At 45.4% G+C, this 18,247-nt stretch overlaps 1 protein-coding gene across 1 annotated transcript in view; it reads right to left on the reverse strand.

The window, feature by feature from the left end:
* The window catches only part of LOC137008797 (uncharacterized), a 41,856-nt gene that overhangs the window by 9,575 nt on the left and 14,034 nt on the right, over positions 1-18,247 (reverse strand). The window contains exons 8-9 of the mRNA XM_067370512.1: positions 14,643-14,778; positions 14,429-14,547 (exon numbers count right to left, since the gene is read on the reverse strand). Coding sequence (XP_067226613.1) covers positions 14,429-14,547; positions 14,643-14,778 — 255 coding nt within the window. The remainder of the gene's footprint in view (positions 1-14,428; positions 14,548-14,642; positions 14,779-18,247) is intronic.

The following is an 18,247-nucleotide window of genomic DNA, read 5'->3' on the forward strand; positions in this document are numbered from 1 at the left end:
AAACCACGTGATCCCCGTTACAGATCTAATCGGAAAAGCAGTCCGTCTGGTTTATCGATTGATGTGTAATAATTTGGAGCTCGTATCAGCATTCTGATCCAATGTTGATTAGTAACAGCGGCGAAGCAATCCCGCAAAAGTTACATATTCGCGTGCATTAAAGTTTGCACCAAAGGGACTGATTCCCAGAGTTGTGTACCCGTGAGTAAAACGGTACACATATATTTATGAAAGAATCCGCTGAGGTTCTATAGTTGTAATCGTGACCGTGCAGTTAAAACAGCGTAAGGGTCAGAAACCCACAAGCGCGCTCGTTTTTGTATCACGAATTAAAGAAAGGGGATGCAGTAACTCTGACCAGACGCCAGAGGGCAGTCTGCTCAGGTGTGCCACCCCTCCCTACTTATTGGTTGTGTGGACTCAGTGACGCCACCGCGTGGACGTTCTGAGTTAAAGCCGCTCCATACTTTGAACTGAAATTATCTCCAAGTTATCTTTTGCTTCTCTATACTGCGGGGAGTTGTAAAAGTAATTTGCTTTTGGTGGTTATGCTTTCCGATCATTGTTGGAATGTGGTTTACTGATTTAAATTTAATTTAAACACGTTTAAACTTTTAATTTAAATTGTTTCCCTTCCAACAAGGGAATTCACTTTCTGAGAGTGCGGCCCCTGGTGGACACTACCAGATAAGTCAATTCTCTTTTCCCTTGTATTCTTTTTCCTGTATTCACAGATCTACTCTATTTTATTTCAGTTTATTTATTTTATTTTTATTCTACTTTGTGTTATTTCATCCATTCCCTTTTTGTCTTTTCTCTCTCTCAAGTTATTTCTTTAGTTTTACTTTGGAAATTCATTCCCTTTTATTACTTAATGTTTTATTTTATTCACTCTTAGTTCTGGGTCCTGTGTGTTATTGGCTGGCAATAATATTCACGCACACCCAAGCCTCCCTTATTTCATACACTTATTTTTGAATTTAATTAAATAACATTTAATTCAATTTTAAAATTAAGTAGTGTCAATCAGTTGGCATTTTGCTATCAACAAGCAATTCTCTTTAGGAAAAATCTGCAAATAGGGAAGGCTTTCTCTTTTCTTTCTCCCATTCTGTTATTCTATGCACTCATTTAAATTTAATTGAACAAGTTTAATTCAAATTTGAATCAAGTGCCTCTGAATTATCCTCTTTTCGCTTTTTCCCATCCTGTTATTCTATGCACTCATTTAAATTGAATTGAACAGAGTTTAATTCAAATTTGAATCAAGTGCATCTGATTTGTTTTTGTTTTCTGTTATTTTTACTTTTGTTCTGCTTCTAGCTAGTTCATTTTAGACCCCTACTCTTTTATCCTACACACTTAATTAGTTAAATTCTATTTAAACAAGATTTAAATTGAGTTTTAAATTTACAATTAAGTCGTGTTTACCTGATTGTTTGTGCACTTGCAGATAAGGCCTTTTAGCGCCCTGGGGTGAGCTGACGGTTGCTCCAGTGAGTTCCAGTGAGTGGAGCTACCTGGCCTGGCGCTTCTTACACTAACCGTGTGTGAATCGTGGACATTCTGACCTCGTATCACGGGCAACACGCAAGGACATCAGCGAGTTGTGTATCAGGTACAGGAAGGCAACGAGACCCGGGTTGACAACAAGCGGCAATTTTGTTTAATTTCCCTGCTCAGGCTTCTGCACGACAGAACCGCCCGTTTGGAGTAACTGCCCGTAAAGGGGACAGACTCTGAGTTCAGGGAAAACTCAATCTTGACTGGTCACTCGGGCCGTTGGCGCAAATACCTTACCGAAGTGCGCAATTGTACTGGTGTTCCCTGTTTGAGAGGTTGCACCGTGGTACAAAGGGGACAGGTGGCCACGGACACCGCAGTAGAGTGTTTGAACGTCGAGGAAAGGTTGCCTGCCATTGAGTTCTTATCTGAGCACCCACAATTCACCCAGGCCTAAATTAGTGACATACAGTCATTTCACCTAATTGAAAGCCACAGAATATTACATATTCTTCAATTACTCAGGTGCGGGCCAACCCTTAGGCTCTCGATCCATACCATCCCTCTAGGTTTTATGACGCAACCGTGCACTCGCCTGACACCGTCATAAACCCAGCTGGAATAGGAAGTTTAAGTTTCACTTCTCCCCTCTAGCCCTTCTGTTTTAGTTTATTGCGATTCTATTTTTATTCCTTTCTATTTGTTTACTGCTATATTTCTCATTTAATTGCATCCACCCTGTTCTGTTTTGCTTCTCTACTGTGTTTGTCTCTTTCAGTTCATGTAAAAGCAGAGCCTGTGAGAGCCATCACGGAAAACTGAGTAATAGATAGACGACCGAGCAGCGAGAGTCATCAAAGGACTCTTAGGGCTACCGCCTGTCAAAATCTTTATTCAAATCCGGCACTCACCCACACAAATTGACCCGCGTGGTCCTTTTGGCTATCGACAATTAAGTGTCTAGCCTACATTCCACTAACTGTCTGCACCAGTTAACTGGAACCAAACCAAAGAATTATATAATCATGCATTATTATAAGTCGTTAGCCCTGCGCGTGCTTGCATTGGTTCTGTTTGTGCTGTCTTTCTCTCGCCAACAGCAAGCTAACGTGTTCAGAGCAGCCAGCCCCAGCACCCATGGGGACGGACTCAAGACCGGGTTGGGCTCCCTGACCAGCACGATCCTGCCCAACGACGCTGTGGATCCCCAGCACCTAAGCAACGAGCAGCTGGACGACAACCTGAATCGACTAATGGCCCACGATCCAATGCCGAGTTACAAAGAGTGGGCGAGAGTCATCCGAGCCATCGCCCACAACCTCAAGCTCCAGGCGGAGGACGCCCGGAGGAATCAGGCCCAGATTCATCGTCACCACGATCAGCGACTTGTCGAGACCCAGAACCAGCGTTGGACAGCGGACGAATCCAAACCCGAGCTGCAGGAGGAGCTGCAAAGACTTCAAAAAGCCCTTGCAGAGCTCCACCTGGAGGTGGAGCGTAGAAAACTGACTGGAAAACTCCAACACAGCGAAGCTCCCCTAGCCAAAGCAGAGACTACGCTGAAAGACAGACACACTAAAGCCCTGACCTGTGAAAATCATCTCAAACAGGCCCAGAAAGGAGTTATGGCTCCGAAACAACAAAGAGACTATGTGAATGAACTTGACACTGGTTACAGAGTACTGAAAAGTGGCATGGGAGGGGAAACACACATCACCGAGTTTCCCCTAACCAGTCAAGAAGCCCTAATTCCAAATGGGGTTAAAAGTCCACTGCCCAAAACGTCCAACGGCCAAGAACCTTCGCCAGCAGCTGTCACATCCAACTGCCAGCACCTGCGACAGGTTCTGATCCAAAAGCTTTCTGACCCTGCATCAGATCAAGGGCTCCCTGCTGCCATGGACCTAAAACGGGGCAGACTGAATAACCCATACACTTTCTACAGTCGAATGCAAAGAGGGTACTACGGAGCACGTAACCAGCCAGCAACGGAGGAAGATTTCATCTTCAACCCTCTGCTTCTCCGAGAGCTGCACCCTGCAGTGAGTGATCATCTGGCAGCCTTGGCCTGCTCAAGCAGCATGTCTATTCAGCAGCCACGAGACTTGGTCGACGAAGCTCAAGCCAAGCAGAGAACTGCGTCTAAAAAGACTGTAGAAATTCCAACCAGTTACCCAGACTCCGATCACTGTCCAGAAACCTGTCCTTACCTTTTTGAAAGACTGAGAAATGAAGCTGAAAGACAAAATCAGATTCTCAAGTCACAAAGATGTGAGCTGAATGTGCAGTCGCACAGTCCAAATGAGGTCCACCTTGAACACACAGCTCCCACGCACCACACCATTGGTCGAGTGAGCCTGGTACCTCCTGTGTGCGTAGCGCAAATGGACACGTTTCTCTGTTCCACTCACAAAGACCTGCTAGACTGTTTTGAGCCCTTATTGAACGCCAGACCGCTGAAAATCTGGGCTCAAGTGTGTGAACTTCTGCCTTCCCAGTCACCCAGACCACCTGAGCCAGACGGTCAGGTCACAGAGGTCGCGGGAAATCTCCCAGCTAACCGCGGGAACCCCGGCTCAGAACACAGTTCAAGTTCGCCACCCGGCGTACTTCAACTCACCATAGACTGTAACTCTCTCTGCTCCAAGGTCACGACAGACTCACAGCTGAATGATGTAACTACAACAGACATTATTCTCACACTGTGGGCAGACAACTCAGCCTTCAGCCACACGCTGTTAAGTGCTCTCAGTGAAGGAACACCGGACCTCCCATTTGTCAACAAGCAAACACACTTTCCACTGGACTTTCGTCTGCCAACCATGATGACTGTCAAGGACATCTGCGTTTTGAACTTCAAATGGAACAACCGGCATTTAACCCATCACTTCTTGGTCCTTCCAGACCTCCTGATGCACTCTAATGCTCATACAGACAGTGCAAATGAGTTGTTGTGGGCCCCGATGACTGTACAGCTTCCTGTTGTTCCTGTCAATACTGCCAACTTCCTGTCAGGCCAGACTATCCAACAGGTCTGCATCCGGATCAACATACAGGAACCTGTAGTACCACCTTACACCAAAGGGGGTGCTGTTTGGCTCCACACACAGGAAACGGTAGTACCACCTTACACCAAAGGGGGTGCTGTTTGGCTCCACACACAGGAAACGGTAGTACCACCTTACACCAAAGGGGGTGCTGGTTGGCTCAACAGGCAATGTGGTCAAACCCTAAGCCACATGCTGGGCTCCTTCACACTGTCACCTGAAGGCGTGGAACTTGGACTTGCTCTAAAAGCCACACCGCTAACTGAAGTGTCACCCTACGTAGTTCACAGCTGGCTCAACGAATGCATGGTCACAGACATCAGCATTCCCAAAGCCCACCATCTAGAATGGATAATGGACCACGGCCCCTATGACTTTGAACGCAAGTTAACAGTCATTAACTTAATACCAGCTGCCATGGTCCCAGAAGGAAGCTTAAGCAACACAAGTTTCACAGCATCCTTCAAGAGCATCTCCATCACTTCCATCAAACTGGTACCCACAGAACAGGTGCACAGAACGGAGCTGATGGAGGACAAACACCTTGCAGTACCCACAGTCGCTAACCAGCCTGCCTGTGAAACTCAGGAAAGCGCTGCACCTCGGACAGCCAACCTGACAGCTTACACTACAACAGAGGAGCCCTTCCCAAGGTTTGAGCCTAAAGGCCAACAGATCCAGAAAGATGCAAGTGCGCTAAAGAATGATGCAGACTGTCAAAAACTCAGAAACGTCTTGCACAAACTCAAAGTGACATTTGACAAAGACCTTTTATGCTGTGGTCTCACTAAACTTCACACAGTGCATAGTGCAACACACCCAAATGCTCCTCCCACCTTAATCAGGCAGTACAATGGTCACATCGCCCCACATGAACCAGTACAGGAGGTTGTTCATTCAACAGAAGGAAAAGGTGTTATCTGCCCATGCAACAGCACCTATTCAGCCCCTACCTGGTCCATTGTCAAACCAGACAGCAAGTGGCGACCCACCAGCGACTTCAGGAGGCTGAACCAGCAGGTGCCACTGCCACAACGTGCCAGAAAGCACAAGTCTGCACGGAGCGGAGATTCAGCTGCCTGTCAAAACTGCTATAACAGCACACCAGCGTTGACACTTCAGATACTGGTACCCCAACAACAGCGACCAGCCTGTCACAGATACCTCAAAGAGAATGCGTGCCAAGGAATGCCCACGGCCTACGTCGATGGATGTTCCTACAACCATGAGGGCATCCCACAGGCAAATGCAGGGGTACGATGGTTAAGAAACCAACCCTGCCAACCACAGAACAGCAGGTGGGGTCCCCAGTCATGTCAATATGGTGAAGCAGCAGCTACCCTCAAAACCCTTCACGTCTCCTCAGCTCATAACATCAGGGAACTCATGTGCACAGACTCACACTTTGCCAGACCTTGTTTCACATGCCATCTTCTGGGCTGGAAACAAACTGGTTTCAAGACTGAATGCAACAAGCAGGTGAAACATCAACACATGTTCCAGACACGTGATCACCTCACCGAAGCACACGACATGATCGTTTACTGGGAAAAAGTGAAAAGATGCTTGAAGCAACCAGGGCGTGACAAAGGTGTGAACGACCAAACTAATGCCCTTGCCAAGACTGGCACACTGCATAACAAGCTATGGTCACACCCACCCCATTCACCCACCCTTAGTGTGGCAACAACAACCCGCAGCCAGCGGACTGTTCCTGCAACATTTCCCACCTTACTGCCACTGCCACTGACAACCAAACTTTCCAACATTTCCATTCGAAATGTTTTGTACCACCACTCAGACCCCTCCAACCTCCCGTTCCCGGCATCTGGTCCCACGGCGGCCCCTAGCAACAAACGACTGCACGAGACCGACCACATGCTGCGTGTGGGAATAAACTTTCTAAAGTATGTCCCTGATGTCTTCACAGCGCCAAAGCTTGTACTGCCACAGGGCCAAAAGGGGGGTGAACTGATATACACCCACGACACACCATGTGCCAAACACCATGGCACCAGAACTACGGACGAGACATTACAACAAGTGGCGCACTGGCCCAGCATGCAGCAAGATGTGGCAGAGCACGCCAGAGGATGTCAAGTTTACCGTCATGTCCAGACTGCAAACGCAAAGCACCGAGCTTCACTGCAAAACCGAGGAATCACATTTCCACGGTCAGTCGACCAGAAAGACTGGACGGTAAAACCTCCTCTGATGCTCATGGCCATCACAGACACCGTACAGGAGTCAACTCAGGTGTTCCCCACAGAACTACTGATGGCACGGCAGGTGCCACTGCCGTTGCATCTGTACCAACCAGGAGACTTGAGTCTCATCACAGCCTGCTCCCCTCATCAGCATCACAACAAGCTCCGCCTACAACTGAGAAAGCAACTCGCAACACAGAGCCTAACCCTGCAAACCACCTGCAAATCCTGGAAAGGTATTGCGGTGGTTCTCCGCACTCACAGTTTCCTGCTGATCCAAACTGCGAACTCAAGGAAGCAACTGTTTACAGTCCTCCAGAATGACTTTGCCCAAAATCAGCTGGTTATAGCTCTGTTGACAGACCTGCTGCGAGAAATTAGCTTCTCTATGGACAGAGTGGCTATGAATAGGATTCCTCAGTATCCTACACAAACTGTGCTGGACTTTGCTACTGGCAGACCCAAAGACACGGTCAATGTCAGGTGGCGGCAACGTAACACCCATGCCAAGAAACACACCTCAGTTGCGGTAGCCTACCACAAGAGCAACCCACGGCTGTGCCCGGCTCCCCACTTTCGCAGGTGTAGTTTCACCAAAGACTTTCAGTACTTCTGCCCAAACCAGCTCTTCCTCAGAAACCACACTGAAGGAATGGGCCGGTTGCAGCCCATGACCAGCGACACACGCTGCCCGGCCAAGCCTCGCACCCCAGTTATCGGAACACAAGCCGAGACTGTGGGTGATCGACTGCTCATCCACACCCCCACTCATGCTGCCATCGTAATCTACAATCAGCACAACACCGCCACTCATCTCAGGCTGCCCAATCCAAGTAAGAGGATCCAGGTACCCCTGAGTTCCATCCTTTATCACAGCCATCTGGCAGTGCACTGTCTCTCAAGCAAAGAGGACCAGTCAGAACTGGAAATCCCATCTTCCCCCAGGGATCACCATCACATCTTAGATCCAGGAATGGAACTGAGGATTGACAAAGGGGGGTCCCAGCTAAGTGACAGTACTCCCACTGATGCAGCCCTCCAAGCACTCTCACGACTGCCTGTCCTGACCAGCTCACCTAGAGCCCGAGCTTGGACTGCTGCCAACACAATCCGTTGCCTCTCCATGGCCATCAAGTACTCACTCGCCCTGGGCCTGGCCTTCATCCTATCCCAAGGGATCAAAGGGATGCAAGAATCCATGGACAGGTGCTTATCTGCTCTCCCTCAAGGACCAGTAGGAACCACCTGCTGCGTGACCATCCGGATCCATGTGCCATCGAACTTGGTTACCGTCCAACGAAGTCCGCACAGGAACTTCGTTGGCCGAAAGGGGGAATCTGTAGCGTATGCACACGTATCAGGATAATCAATAAACTTTGGAATGTTCAGAATGCTTTTAGCATGCTGGACTGGGTTGTAAAACCCCCCCAGAGACTGACCAGATCCACATTCCAACACCCCACACACACAGGGACACACAAAAACACACACACAGACAGACACAGAAACACACAATCATACATTTTCAACTGTATTTGTAAACTACCACTATGCTGAAATATATATTTCATATATTTTTAGGGCCTATGCATGTTTCCTAGTGTTTAAATGAGTGTATTTGTGCTAGTGTGCATTTTAACGATATAATTTTGTCTGTAAACCATAACTTCTCTCCTATGCCTTTCTGACCTATCGAGTTTGGTCTCTCCGTAAAGCTCCGGACACGAGCTATTCACTGAGATATGTCACACCGCTGATAAATGCATTTTTCTATGTGTTTAATGATACTGTGAAGAACGCACTCCATTCGGAGATCTGATCTGAGAGTCATAAATCATGCAGATTAAGTCGTGAGGCCAAACAAAGGAAAAGCTTTCCCGCCAACTTTGCACCCATGTTATTGGCTACCCCACCTCAAGGAGGTGTGTCGGCTTATCTGTCATAAAAGCAAGGACGCACAATTTCTTGTGTGTTCTCTCCCGATTGTCTCACGAGCATCTCGTGCACGTTTTTCCCGGACCTCTCCGGTGACCACGCGCTGCCACCGCGCTCAGCTTCGGGATCGCCATCTTCCAGCGAAACTCACTCTCGTCCTCAGTTCAAACCTTCCCGCTGAACGGAGGAAGCCAACGAACTGCACCAGCGCTAACCTGAAATTCGACACACGCAACCAATGCAAGTATACTGCCGTTTCTCAATCTTAGATGATGAAACTGATTTCCGTGCTGGCTTAGGACTGGTTGTGAGTTTGCTACTTGCCTTCTCTCTCTTTCCTTATCTAATTCTATTCTTGTACATAGGTGTGTATTTTCTTGTATATATATTTAGATGTATAACCTCTGTATTCGTAGTTTGCATATATTAAAACGTTATTCATGCTCGATTGTTCTGTTTGTTCTTTCAGCGGAAAACCCAAGTCACTTTAACGTTTTTTCGATCGCTTTATGCTTTAGTTATTTTCATGGCCAGAGAATAACTCCGTTTATAATATTCTGTGAGGGACTTAGTTTGCTGGACAAACGAGCAGTTTCTCTAAATAATTATTAAACCAGAACTAATCATATATGTAATTGATTATAATTCGTTGTAATTGATTCACAATATATGTTTAATTCCCCATTGGGTCGATATATGAATCATAATTTATTCATAACCTTATGAATTATTATATTCATATTTCATCCATAAATTGATTAATAACCGCTACATTTCGTTACAGGGGCTATATGTAAGAATTTTACTTTAATAAAGCATAAAAATACCCCAATATGTTTTCAGATATTTAGGAAACATGCCTAGTTCACCTACTTGTTTCTCAGAAAAACAATGCTACAGCCAGACATTCTACTTTGAAAATGTGCGTTCCGTATTGTAATGTCTGTCTTTGTTTTGGTCTGTGCGAAACCTCGTGCTGCAGTTTATCCAATAGTATTTCGACATCACAGGTTGCCAGTTGGCGAAAAACACAGCGTATTACAACCACGGAAACCAGCAAACGAACTGGGTCAGAGAATCAGGCAATAACGTCAGCTGCGCGTTCCTGGTCTCTTTTCTGTCACGGTGAAGGGACACACACCCGCGCGGGCGCCTCCTCTCTCTCCTTCGTCTCATTTGCTCCGGTAAGTAGTGCTTGTATTGCGCATAATTTTAGCCATTCCCACAGCAGGTATCGCGCTCACACCAAAAGCGCGCGCACCACTGAGCGGTGGAGCGGACGAGCCACGAACAGAGACAGAAGTCAAACAGTCACAAGTACCTAAATGAGTGGCTTACTGAGTTTAAACTGTCAAATACATACAAAAGTATATCTAAATCAGCGGCACAGGCAATCTTGGCGAGTACACAGATAAACACTGTCCGTTTTTAATCGTTAAATAGCTAAGAAAGTGAACTCATGTTGTGTGTAACAGTAGGCTTGTTTGAGATGAGCAAATTTCTACGCAGAACCGTTCACCGGTGATCACCGCGAGATGCATGCCGGTTAGAAATGTGTCCGAGGGTGGGCCGCCTTGCTCTGATGTCATGCCGACGTGTGTCAAAAACCTCTCGCGAGGGCAAGGCGGCCTCGTCCGATTCTGCAGTCGAGCGCAGTTGCTCTCCACCGACTGCGCTGACCAAAAGCACGATGGGAAACGACTTGATGACGACACAGCTTAAAGCTTTTGGTAAACAGCCGTGATGTATTGATCTCTTTTAAAATGTTTGATTTTAAAACTCTAATACCATTATTTTATTAAAGTATGTGTGGATATTCCAAAAGTCTCTGACACTGCGATCTCTCTATGGGCTAGCCTATGTGATTGTTGTCAGATTTATAAAAATATATAAAAACATGTCTATAATTAAAGTAAAAATTATTGATATACACATCTTTCGAATGGAAATAAATAACAAGTACTTTGGGTGTATTGTTAATTATGTTTATTTTCATATAAAAGCAACAGAACTTAAATTGCATCCAGTTTATCAGCAACACAGTGCACGAGTGTGAATCCCGCGATATCCGCCTTTGATCTCGTAGGTTCTGATCCACTACGAGAACAGAGAACTGTTCGTCTAGCCTGCACTTTTTTCACTCCTCCCCTAACTGCAGCCGCCTACTCTCGGCTGAATTTCAGGCGAGACTAGGCGCATCTCAAACAAGCCTACTATTGGGTCCGTTGAACACCGTTCATAAACTCTTAAAGGGACAGCAGTCCAATATTCCTGCTGCTGTCTGTCATGTTAATCAAAGAACGAAAGCCAAAGAAAATCACTTTCTTCTTTTGACTGAATACTCAGTTAACCCAGAAAAAACTTAGTTTCATAGCTCTCTTTATTCTATTGCATTTATTTGAGCTGTTTATATTTTATTACTGACTTTATTAGTTTTTTTTTTTTTTTTTTTTTAAATGAAAATAAAACTGCATTGAAGAAAAGTAGGTTTTTGTTTGTATTTGTTGTCATTTATAATTCTTAGAAAGAAAATCAGAATCGGCAAAAAATAGGGATTGATAGAAAATTGCAATCGGTGCATATCTACTAAAAGCCACTGAATCCATCTAATATCTCTATGAACCACAGCATATTAAAACAGATAAATCAACTCATCTTACAGTGTTTAAGTCTCCTCAGCTTTCATTGTCAATTGCGCTCCCTATTGTTGCTGGCAACCATATGCTGTAAAAGCTGGCAACCCGCGTCTTTGAACGAGGAGGCGGGCCAAACAATATTTTGAATTTGAACTGCAGTACCTATTTTGAACACTGGGCGTCATTATTACATAGAGCCCCTGTGTTTACTGTGTAAAGTCCTGTGTTTTCGCAGTTGCCTTGTCCAGTATTGTCTGTATTAAAGTGAGTGCTCTGTTTAGAGTTATTAAAGACTATTTTGATTTCCATTCCTTTGTCATTAGCATTTACTCCGCCACCAGCACATCACAAACATAAGATTTTGGTAATGTTGCTCACCCTCTAAGCAGTGCATGTCTATGGTTGTAGTTATAGGTCCTTAGTTTTAACAATATAACAATGTTTATTGGAACAGAATACAAACCCAATTCCAAAAAAGTTGGGACACTGTACAAATTGTGGAAAAAAATAATATAATTTACAAATCTCAACAAATCTAAATAATTTACAAATCTCATAAACTTATATTTTATTCACAATAGAATATACACCCACCTATAGGATTATTAGGAACACCTGTTCAATTTCTCATTAATGCAATTATCTAATCAACCAATCACATGGCAGTTGCTTCAATGCATTTAGGGGGTGTGGTCCTGGACAAGACAATCTCCTGAACTCCAAACCGAATGTCAGAATGGGAAAGAAAGGTGATTTAAGCAATTTTGAACGTGGCATGGTTGTTGGTGCCAGACGGGCCGGTCTGAGTATTTCACAATCTGCTCAGTTAATGGGATTTTCACGCACAACCATTTCTAGGGTTTACAAAGAATGGTGTGAAAAGGGAAAAACATCCAGTATGCGGCAGTCCTGTGGGCGAAAATGCCTTGTTGATGCTAGAGGTCAGAGGAGAATGGGCCAACTGATTCAAGCTGATAGAAGAGCAACTTCGACTGAAATAACCACTCGTTACAACCAAGGTATTCAGCAAAGCATTTGTGAAGCCACAACACGCACAACCTTGAGGAGGATGGGCTACAACAGCAGAAGACCCCACCAGGTACCACTCATCTCAACTACAAATAGGAAAAAGAGGCTACAATTTGCACGAGCTCAGCAAAATTGGACAGTTGAAGACGGGAAAAATGTTGCCTGGTCTGATGAGTCTTGATTTCTGTTGAGTCATTCAGATGGTAGAGTCAGAATTTGGCGTAAACAGAATGAGAACATGGATCCTTCAGGGGCGCAGGAGACATTTTCAAAGTGAGGGGGACCAAACTGCGTTCCGGGGGGGGGTGGTTGAACGCACTCATGGGCAAAGGAGTTTCTCTGAAAGGCTTGCGCGAGACTGAACAGAACGCAGGAAATTAAGTATACCTGGGCCTTAACCTCTCTAAATTGTAATGGACTGGAGCTCACGTTCACATCGGGAACACGGGAGCACCGCGATGCGACTGCAAAAGGCACTTTCACTTTCACGATCAAAGTGCACGCCGCTGATAAGCATTGTAAATTAAGTATTACAGTATACACTTACCAATTAAACGCACATATCTCCTCTCGTGCGTCCTCCACTGGATGAGGCAATATCACTTTTGTTTCTATTTCAGATATCTCTTTTATAAATGCCATCGATGCTTTTGCCTTTCAAGATGTAATTTCTGAAATCAAAACAGTCCATAAACTATAAATCCTCACGAAAACTTCAGTCAAGCCAGCTCGCGCGTCAACCTGAGAGAGCAGCCTCCTTACCTTAAAGTGTCAAATTTCTCGGTTTCTGAATGGACGGTTTGGCTTGATTGACACTAACGTTCGGGCATGATTTATATACCATCGACCTGTCCTAAAACGTAAGCACGCGTTGATCGATGGTTTGGAGATCGTGCGTTTCTCCGTTCGAGAGCGCATTTCCAGTTCACATCCGCGACAAAACAACTGATTATTTACGAACGGAAGCTCACAGAAATGTGAAAATGTTCTCATTTGAAAGAAAATATCCTAAGCTAAAAGATGATATAGTGTGACTAATTGAAGCAGCCCTTATCAAAACTGCGCGGGTCCTGACCCCCCTGTCCCCCCTGCCAACGGCGCCCCTGGGATCCATCATGCCTTGCATGTGGCATGGGCAGCTTACACATCTGGAAAGGCACCATCAATGCTGAAAGGTATATCCAAGTTCTAGAACAACATATGCTCCCATTCAGACGTTGTCTCTTTCAGGGAAGACCTTGCATTTTCCATCATGACAATGCCAGACCACATACTGCATCTCCTTCAGTCCCCAGATGTTTGCAGACTGTTATAAAAAGAAGAGGGGATGCCACACAGTGGTAAACATGGCCTTGCCCCAACTTTTTTGAGATGTGTTGATGCCATGAAATTTAAAATCAACTTATTCTTCCCTTAAAATGATACATTTTCTCAGTTTAAACATTTGATATGTCATCTATGTTGTATTCTGAATAAAATATTGAAATTTGAAACCTCCACATCATTGCATTCTGTTTTTATTCACAATTTGTACAGTGTCCCAACATTTTTGGAATCGGGTTTGTACATTTACAGTAGACCTTAGTAATGTCATGTGTGTTATATCTCCTAATGACATATTAGAATTCATTAAAATTCACTTTTGTGGCTGTTAAAGGCTGTCTAAGCGATCCTGGGTGGAGTAACTTTCTGTTGACGTTCGAAGTGTTGTCAAACAAAACAGATCCTCCTCCTGCTCCTCCCCTCCATGCTTCCTGAAACAGTCATGAAGCGCATTTCAAATGTAAGTAGCTTGTGTATTGACACTGCTTGTCGGTTATTGGCTGGAGCATGTTTATTATGTTTAGTGGTCCAGGCTGCACCAGTTTGTTTTTGTGTCCGTTTTTGGAGCTTGTGGCGACTACAGAGACCGCATTTTTTTACAGTGTGTTCAGGGGACAGGCAGCTAGCGGATAGTGAGGAGATGTTTGCTGTATGTGACAAAAAATGTTTTTGGCCTAAAAATGTGTGACATCGCTTAGAGCGCCTTTAAATTTAGGAATGTAAAAAAAAACACTCTGGAAAGCACTACCTCTCTGCAGCTGGACAGATCTCCACACTACTGTTAGTGAGTCGTATTTCATATGTTCCTCCATGAGTGAAACGGATAAACCGAACCCCACATCCATAATTCTTAAAGATGTGGGTCATCTGAAATGAAGCAGAATAAACACAGGGACAGTTAAGTTTTGATTATTAGTTTGATTACAGTGAAATAATTGGACTGTCAGTATTATTCTACTCACTGGACACCACGGATAATTGTCCCCCTGATGAAAGAAAACTTTATAAGGACGATAACCACAGATGGCTTTCTTCTCTTGATCAAGCAACTCTACACTGATCTGATAATGACCTCCATAATGAGAGAGAGGGGTATACCTGCAGATAAGATATCAAATAATTGTGGCTGTGTTCAGAAATTGTGTTTTTATATTAGAAACTGAATTAACACTAGTACTGTGTTCTTAAAGAGATCACATAAAAACGAAAATTCTGTCATCATTTACTCTCACTCATTTCATTCCATCAATGAAGATGTTTTGAATGTTGATGAGTCTAATGTTATTTGGACTCAATCTACTTTCATGCTATGGACAAAAAAAAAGACATTTTCAAAATATCTTTTTTTGTAGAAAGTCATATAGGTTTGGATCGACAAGAGGGTGAGAAAATGATGACATTTTAAGGTGATCAACAAGAGGGTGAGTAAATGATGACATTTTAAGGTGATCAACAAGAAGGTGAGTAAATGATGACATTTTAAGGTGAACTATTTCTTTAATGACACTTAAATTCAATTTCTGTCCTGATTACACAAAGCATATGTAGGTTATTGCAATAAACATACAAAATAATATGCCAATAACAAAAAAAGAAATATGAACGTCATTGTTACAATAGCTGGTTAGGAGAATTAACACGCACAACGAGGAGGATAGAAGCAGAACTCTCTTTAATAAATCCACAATGAAGGTAATCCATAGACAGATAGAACGAGGAGACAACCACACTACACATGAACGAAACCGGACAACACATGACTGAAAACACAGGGCTTATATACATAGGATAACAAGGTGAGTGATGGAACACAGCTGGTGGTGATAATGAGGTGAGGAGTAACTATGGGAACAGACTAGTGGCGGGAAATAGTACAAAGAAGTCCAGAAACAAGTCCAAAACAGAGTGCACATGTAACATATCGTCCCCTCCCAGAAAGGCGTGTCCTCGCGCCGTGGAGAGGGGAAGATGAAGATGAGATGCTGAAGATGGTGTAGGGGGTGGCTCAGGAGGCGGACGGCTAACCGGGAGGAGGCGAAGTGCAGGAGTCCAGGGTGGTGCAGGTGATGAAGAAATCCAGGGAGGTGTAGATGGTGGTGAAGACCAGGGAAGTGCCTTGAACAGAAGACATATACCCCTCCAGGCCACAGCCAAGATTGCGCCCCATGGCGGCGGCGCAGGCAGGAGGAGCCATGGTGATGTAGTCATAATGCCACCATAGGGATGACTGGAAGCGATGACGACATGCGTGCAGCCGGAGTGCCGAAGACTCGAAGGGACTCGAAGGGACTCGAAGGGAAGACTGGAGTAGGAGTGGGACTGGCGTCATTGTCAGAGAAATCCACGGTCATCGAAGATCCACATGACGCCACACCCACTCCATGTAATCAGGGAAGCTCCCTCGAGGCCCTTCCCTGGACAGCTGCGCTTTGGTGGCAGTGTTGAGGCTGGCATACAGGAAGTTGCAAAGGTTGCTGTCGGGGAAATGTGTTGCTGGTGCTAGGAACAAAAAATCGTCCAAATGTGCCTCGAGGGAGTGGTCCTTATGCTCAAGGAAGATTAACAGAAATGCGGGTGTGTACATTGTGACGGTGAAAAAAGTGAAACACGTTTTCCATGTCAGTGTTGTTCAACAAAAACACGCCACAATCTGTATAACTGTTTTGGTCTGGTATTCTGTTACAGTTGTACACCAGGGAAGACGAAGAAAGCAGGTTCAATGAAGATAATGTAGTTTAAATCTCAAGGAATAGGCAGGTAGCATAAATGCATGTAACATACAACAATACCGGACCCTAGACTGAAGACAGGAAGGAACTTAAATACACAGTACTAATAACTAACAGCTGTGGGTGTAATTAGCGTCATGGTGAATGATGAGTGGCGGGAACAGAACACAAAGGATCACGTGACAGTCAATGACAACCAGGACGAGACAGAGAGCTGGCGAACTCCCGTGATGTCGCTGGCCTAGGAGACCACGGCGATGTACAGGCGACGATCGCCGGAGGAGGAGCTGGAGAACCCGAGGGCTGCGGTGACGTCGGCTCGACCGAGGACAGAGGCGACTCTGAGGGGAAGGAGGAGCCCTTTGTAGCTAAAGGGGTGGAAGGACGGAGTGTAACGGACGTCCCGTAAGTCCACTGCAGAAGAGGAGGGACGACTGACCAAGGGGGAGCCGGCCGGACGAGGGAGACCGGAGGAGCCATCAGTCAGAGGGTCTCCGGCAGAACCGTAGATAGGCGGAGCCTGGACGGAGCCGCCAGGTCGACGGGCCGAGATGGAGCAACGAGGTCGGCAGCTGGAGGCTCGACGTCACAGGGGTTCCCCGGAGACAGCGCAGGGCAGATGAACTCCAGCAGTGATGTTGCAGGAGGACTGGCTGAGCAAGGTGTTGACTGCGTTGGTAGAGAATCTGTAAATAAAATACAGTCCATAGTAATGTCTCTGTTAAGTAACAAAGATGAACATGACGGGCGGGTTTGGGTGGGAGTCAACTCATCGCTAAAGTCAATCAGCCAGTCCTCCCTCTACGTAGTACTTTCTCCCTCGTCCGCAGATGTCGTGGGCTCACACACCTGGTCAGACGTCAGGTGGAGTTCCAATTCCGGGACGCGGATCACCTCTGTCATCGGGGTCTCGGGATCTGGCTGACCTGTAGCTGCCGGTGGTAACTCTCCGTGCTCGCACGAGTACTGCGCGGTCCGTGGGGAAGATGGGCTCTGGGTCTGGCTGTGCTCTGGATCAGGGATGAACACTCTCCAGACACCTGATGATATATTCCATCCAGCTGAGTCCGGAGGTATCTGGGAGGTCCACGGGACAATGGTAGTTGGCCCCGATCCAGAACAACGACTTCAGGGTTTTGTCGTCGTAGGGGCAGGCGAGTGCAACACTGATGAACTTTTTCGTGAGCAAACAAAAATCGTGGCTCTCCCGAGCCACAAGCGCGAACATGTCTCCATAATCCATTTTTCGGTTTTGGTCCGGTATTCTGTTATAATAGCTGGTTAGGAGCATTAACACGCACGATGAGGAGGATAGAAGCAGAACTCTCTTTAATAAATCCAAAAAGAAGGTAATCCATAGACAGGTAGAACGAGGAGACAACCACACTACACATGAACAATACCGGACAACACATGACTGAAAACACAGGGCTTATATACATAGGATAACAAGGTGAGTGATGGAACACAGCTGGTGGTGATAATGAGGTGGTGAGTAACTATGGGAACAGACTAGTGGCAGGAAATAGTACAACACAAGTCCAAAACAGAGTGCACATGTAACAGTCATACCGCTTGGGTTCTCAAACTGCCAGGCACATTTCCAACATTAGGCACATGTGACCCAGTGGACTGTTATTTATTATTTATTTATTTGTATTTTTTTAAGCAGGAAAAGATTAAAAACAAATCGAGCCTGACTCAGTATAAAAACTGTTTTTCAGCAGGTTCCTGCTCTGCAGAACATAAATACCACACACACAACAAACTCTAAGACAAAACAACAAAAAACACACACAAACCAAGAGAAAAAGCATTAGGGGGAGACCATGGAGCCA

This window comes from Chanodichthys erythropterus, chromosome 20 (genome assembly GCF_024489055.1).
Source record: "Chanodichthys erythropterus isolate Z2021 chromosome 20, ASM2448905v1, whole genome shotgun sequence".
Classification (NCBI taxonomy): Eukaryota; Metazoa; Chordata; class Actinopteri; order Cypriniformes; family Xenocyprididae; genus Chanodichthys; species Chanodichthys erythropterus.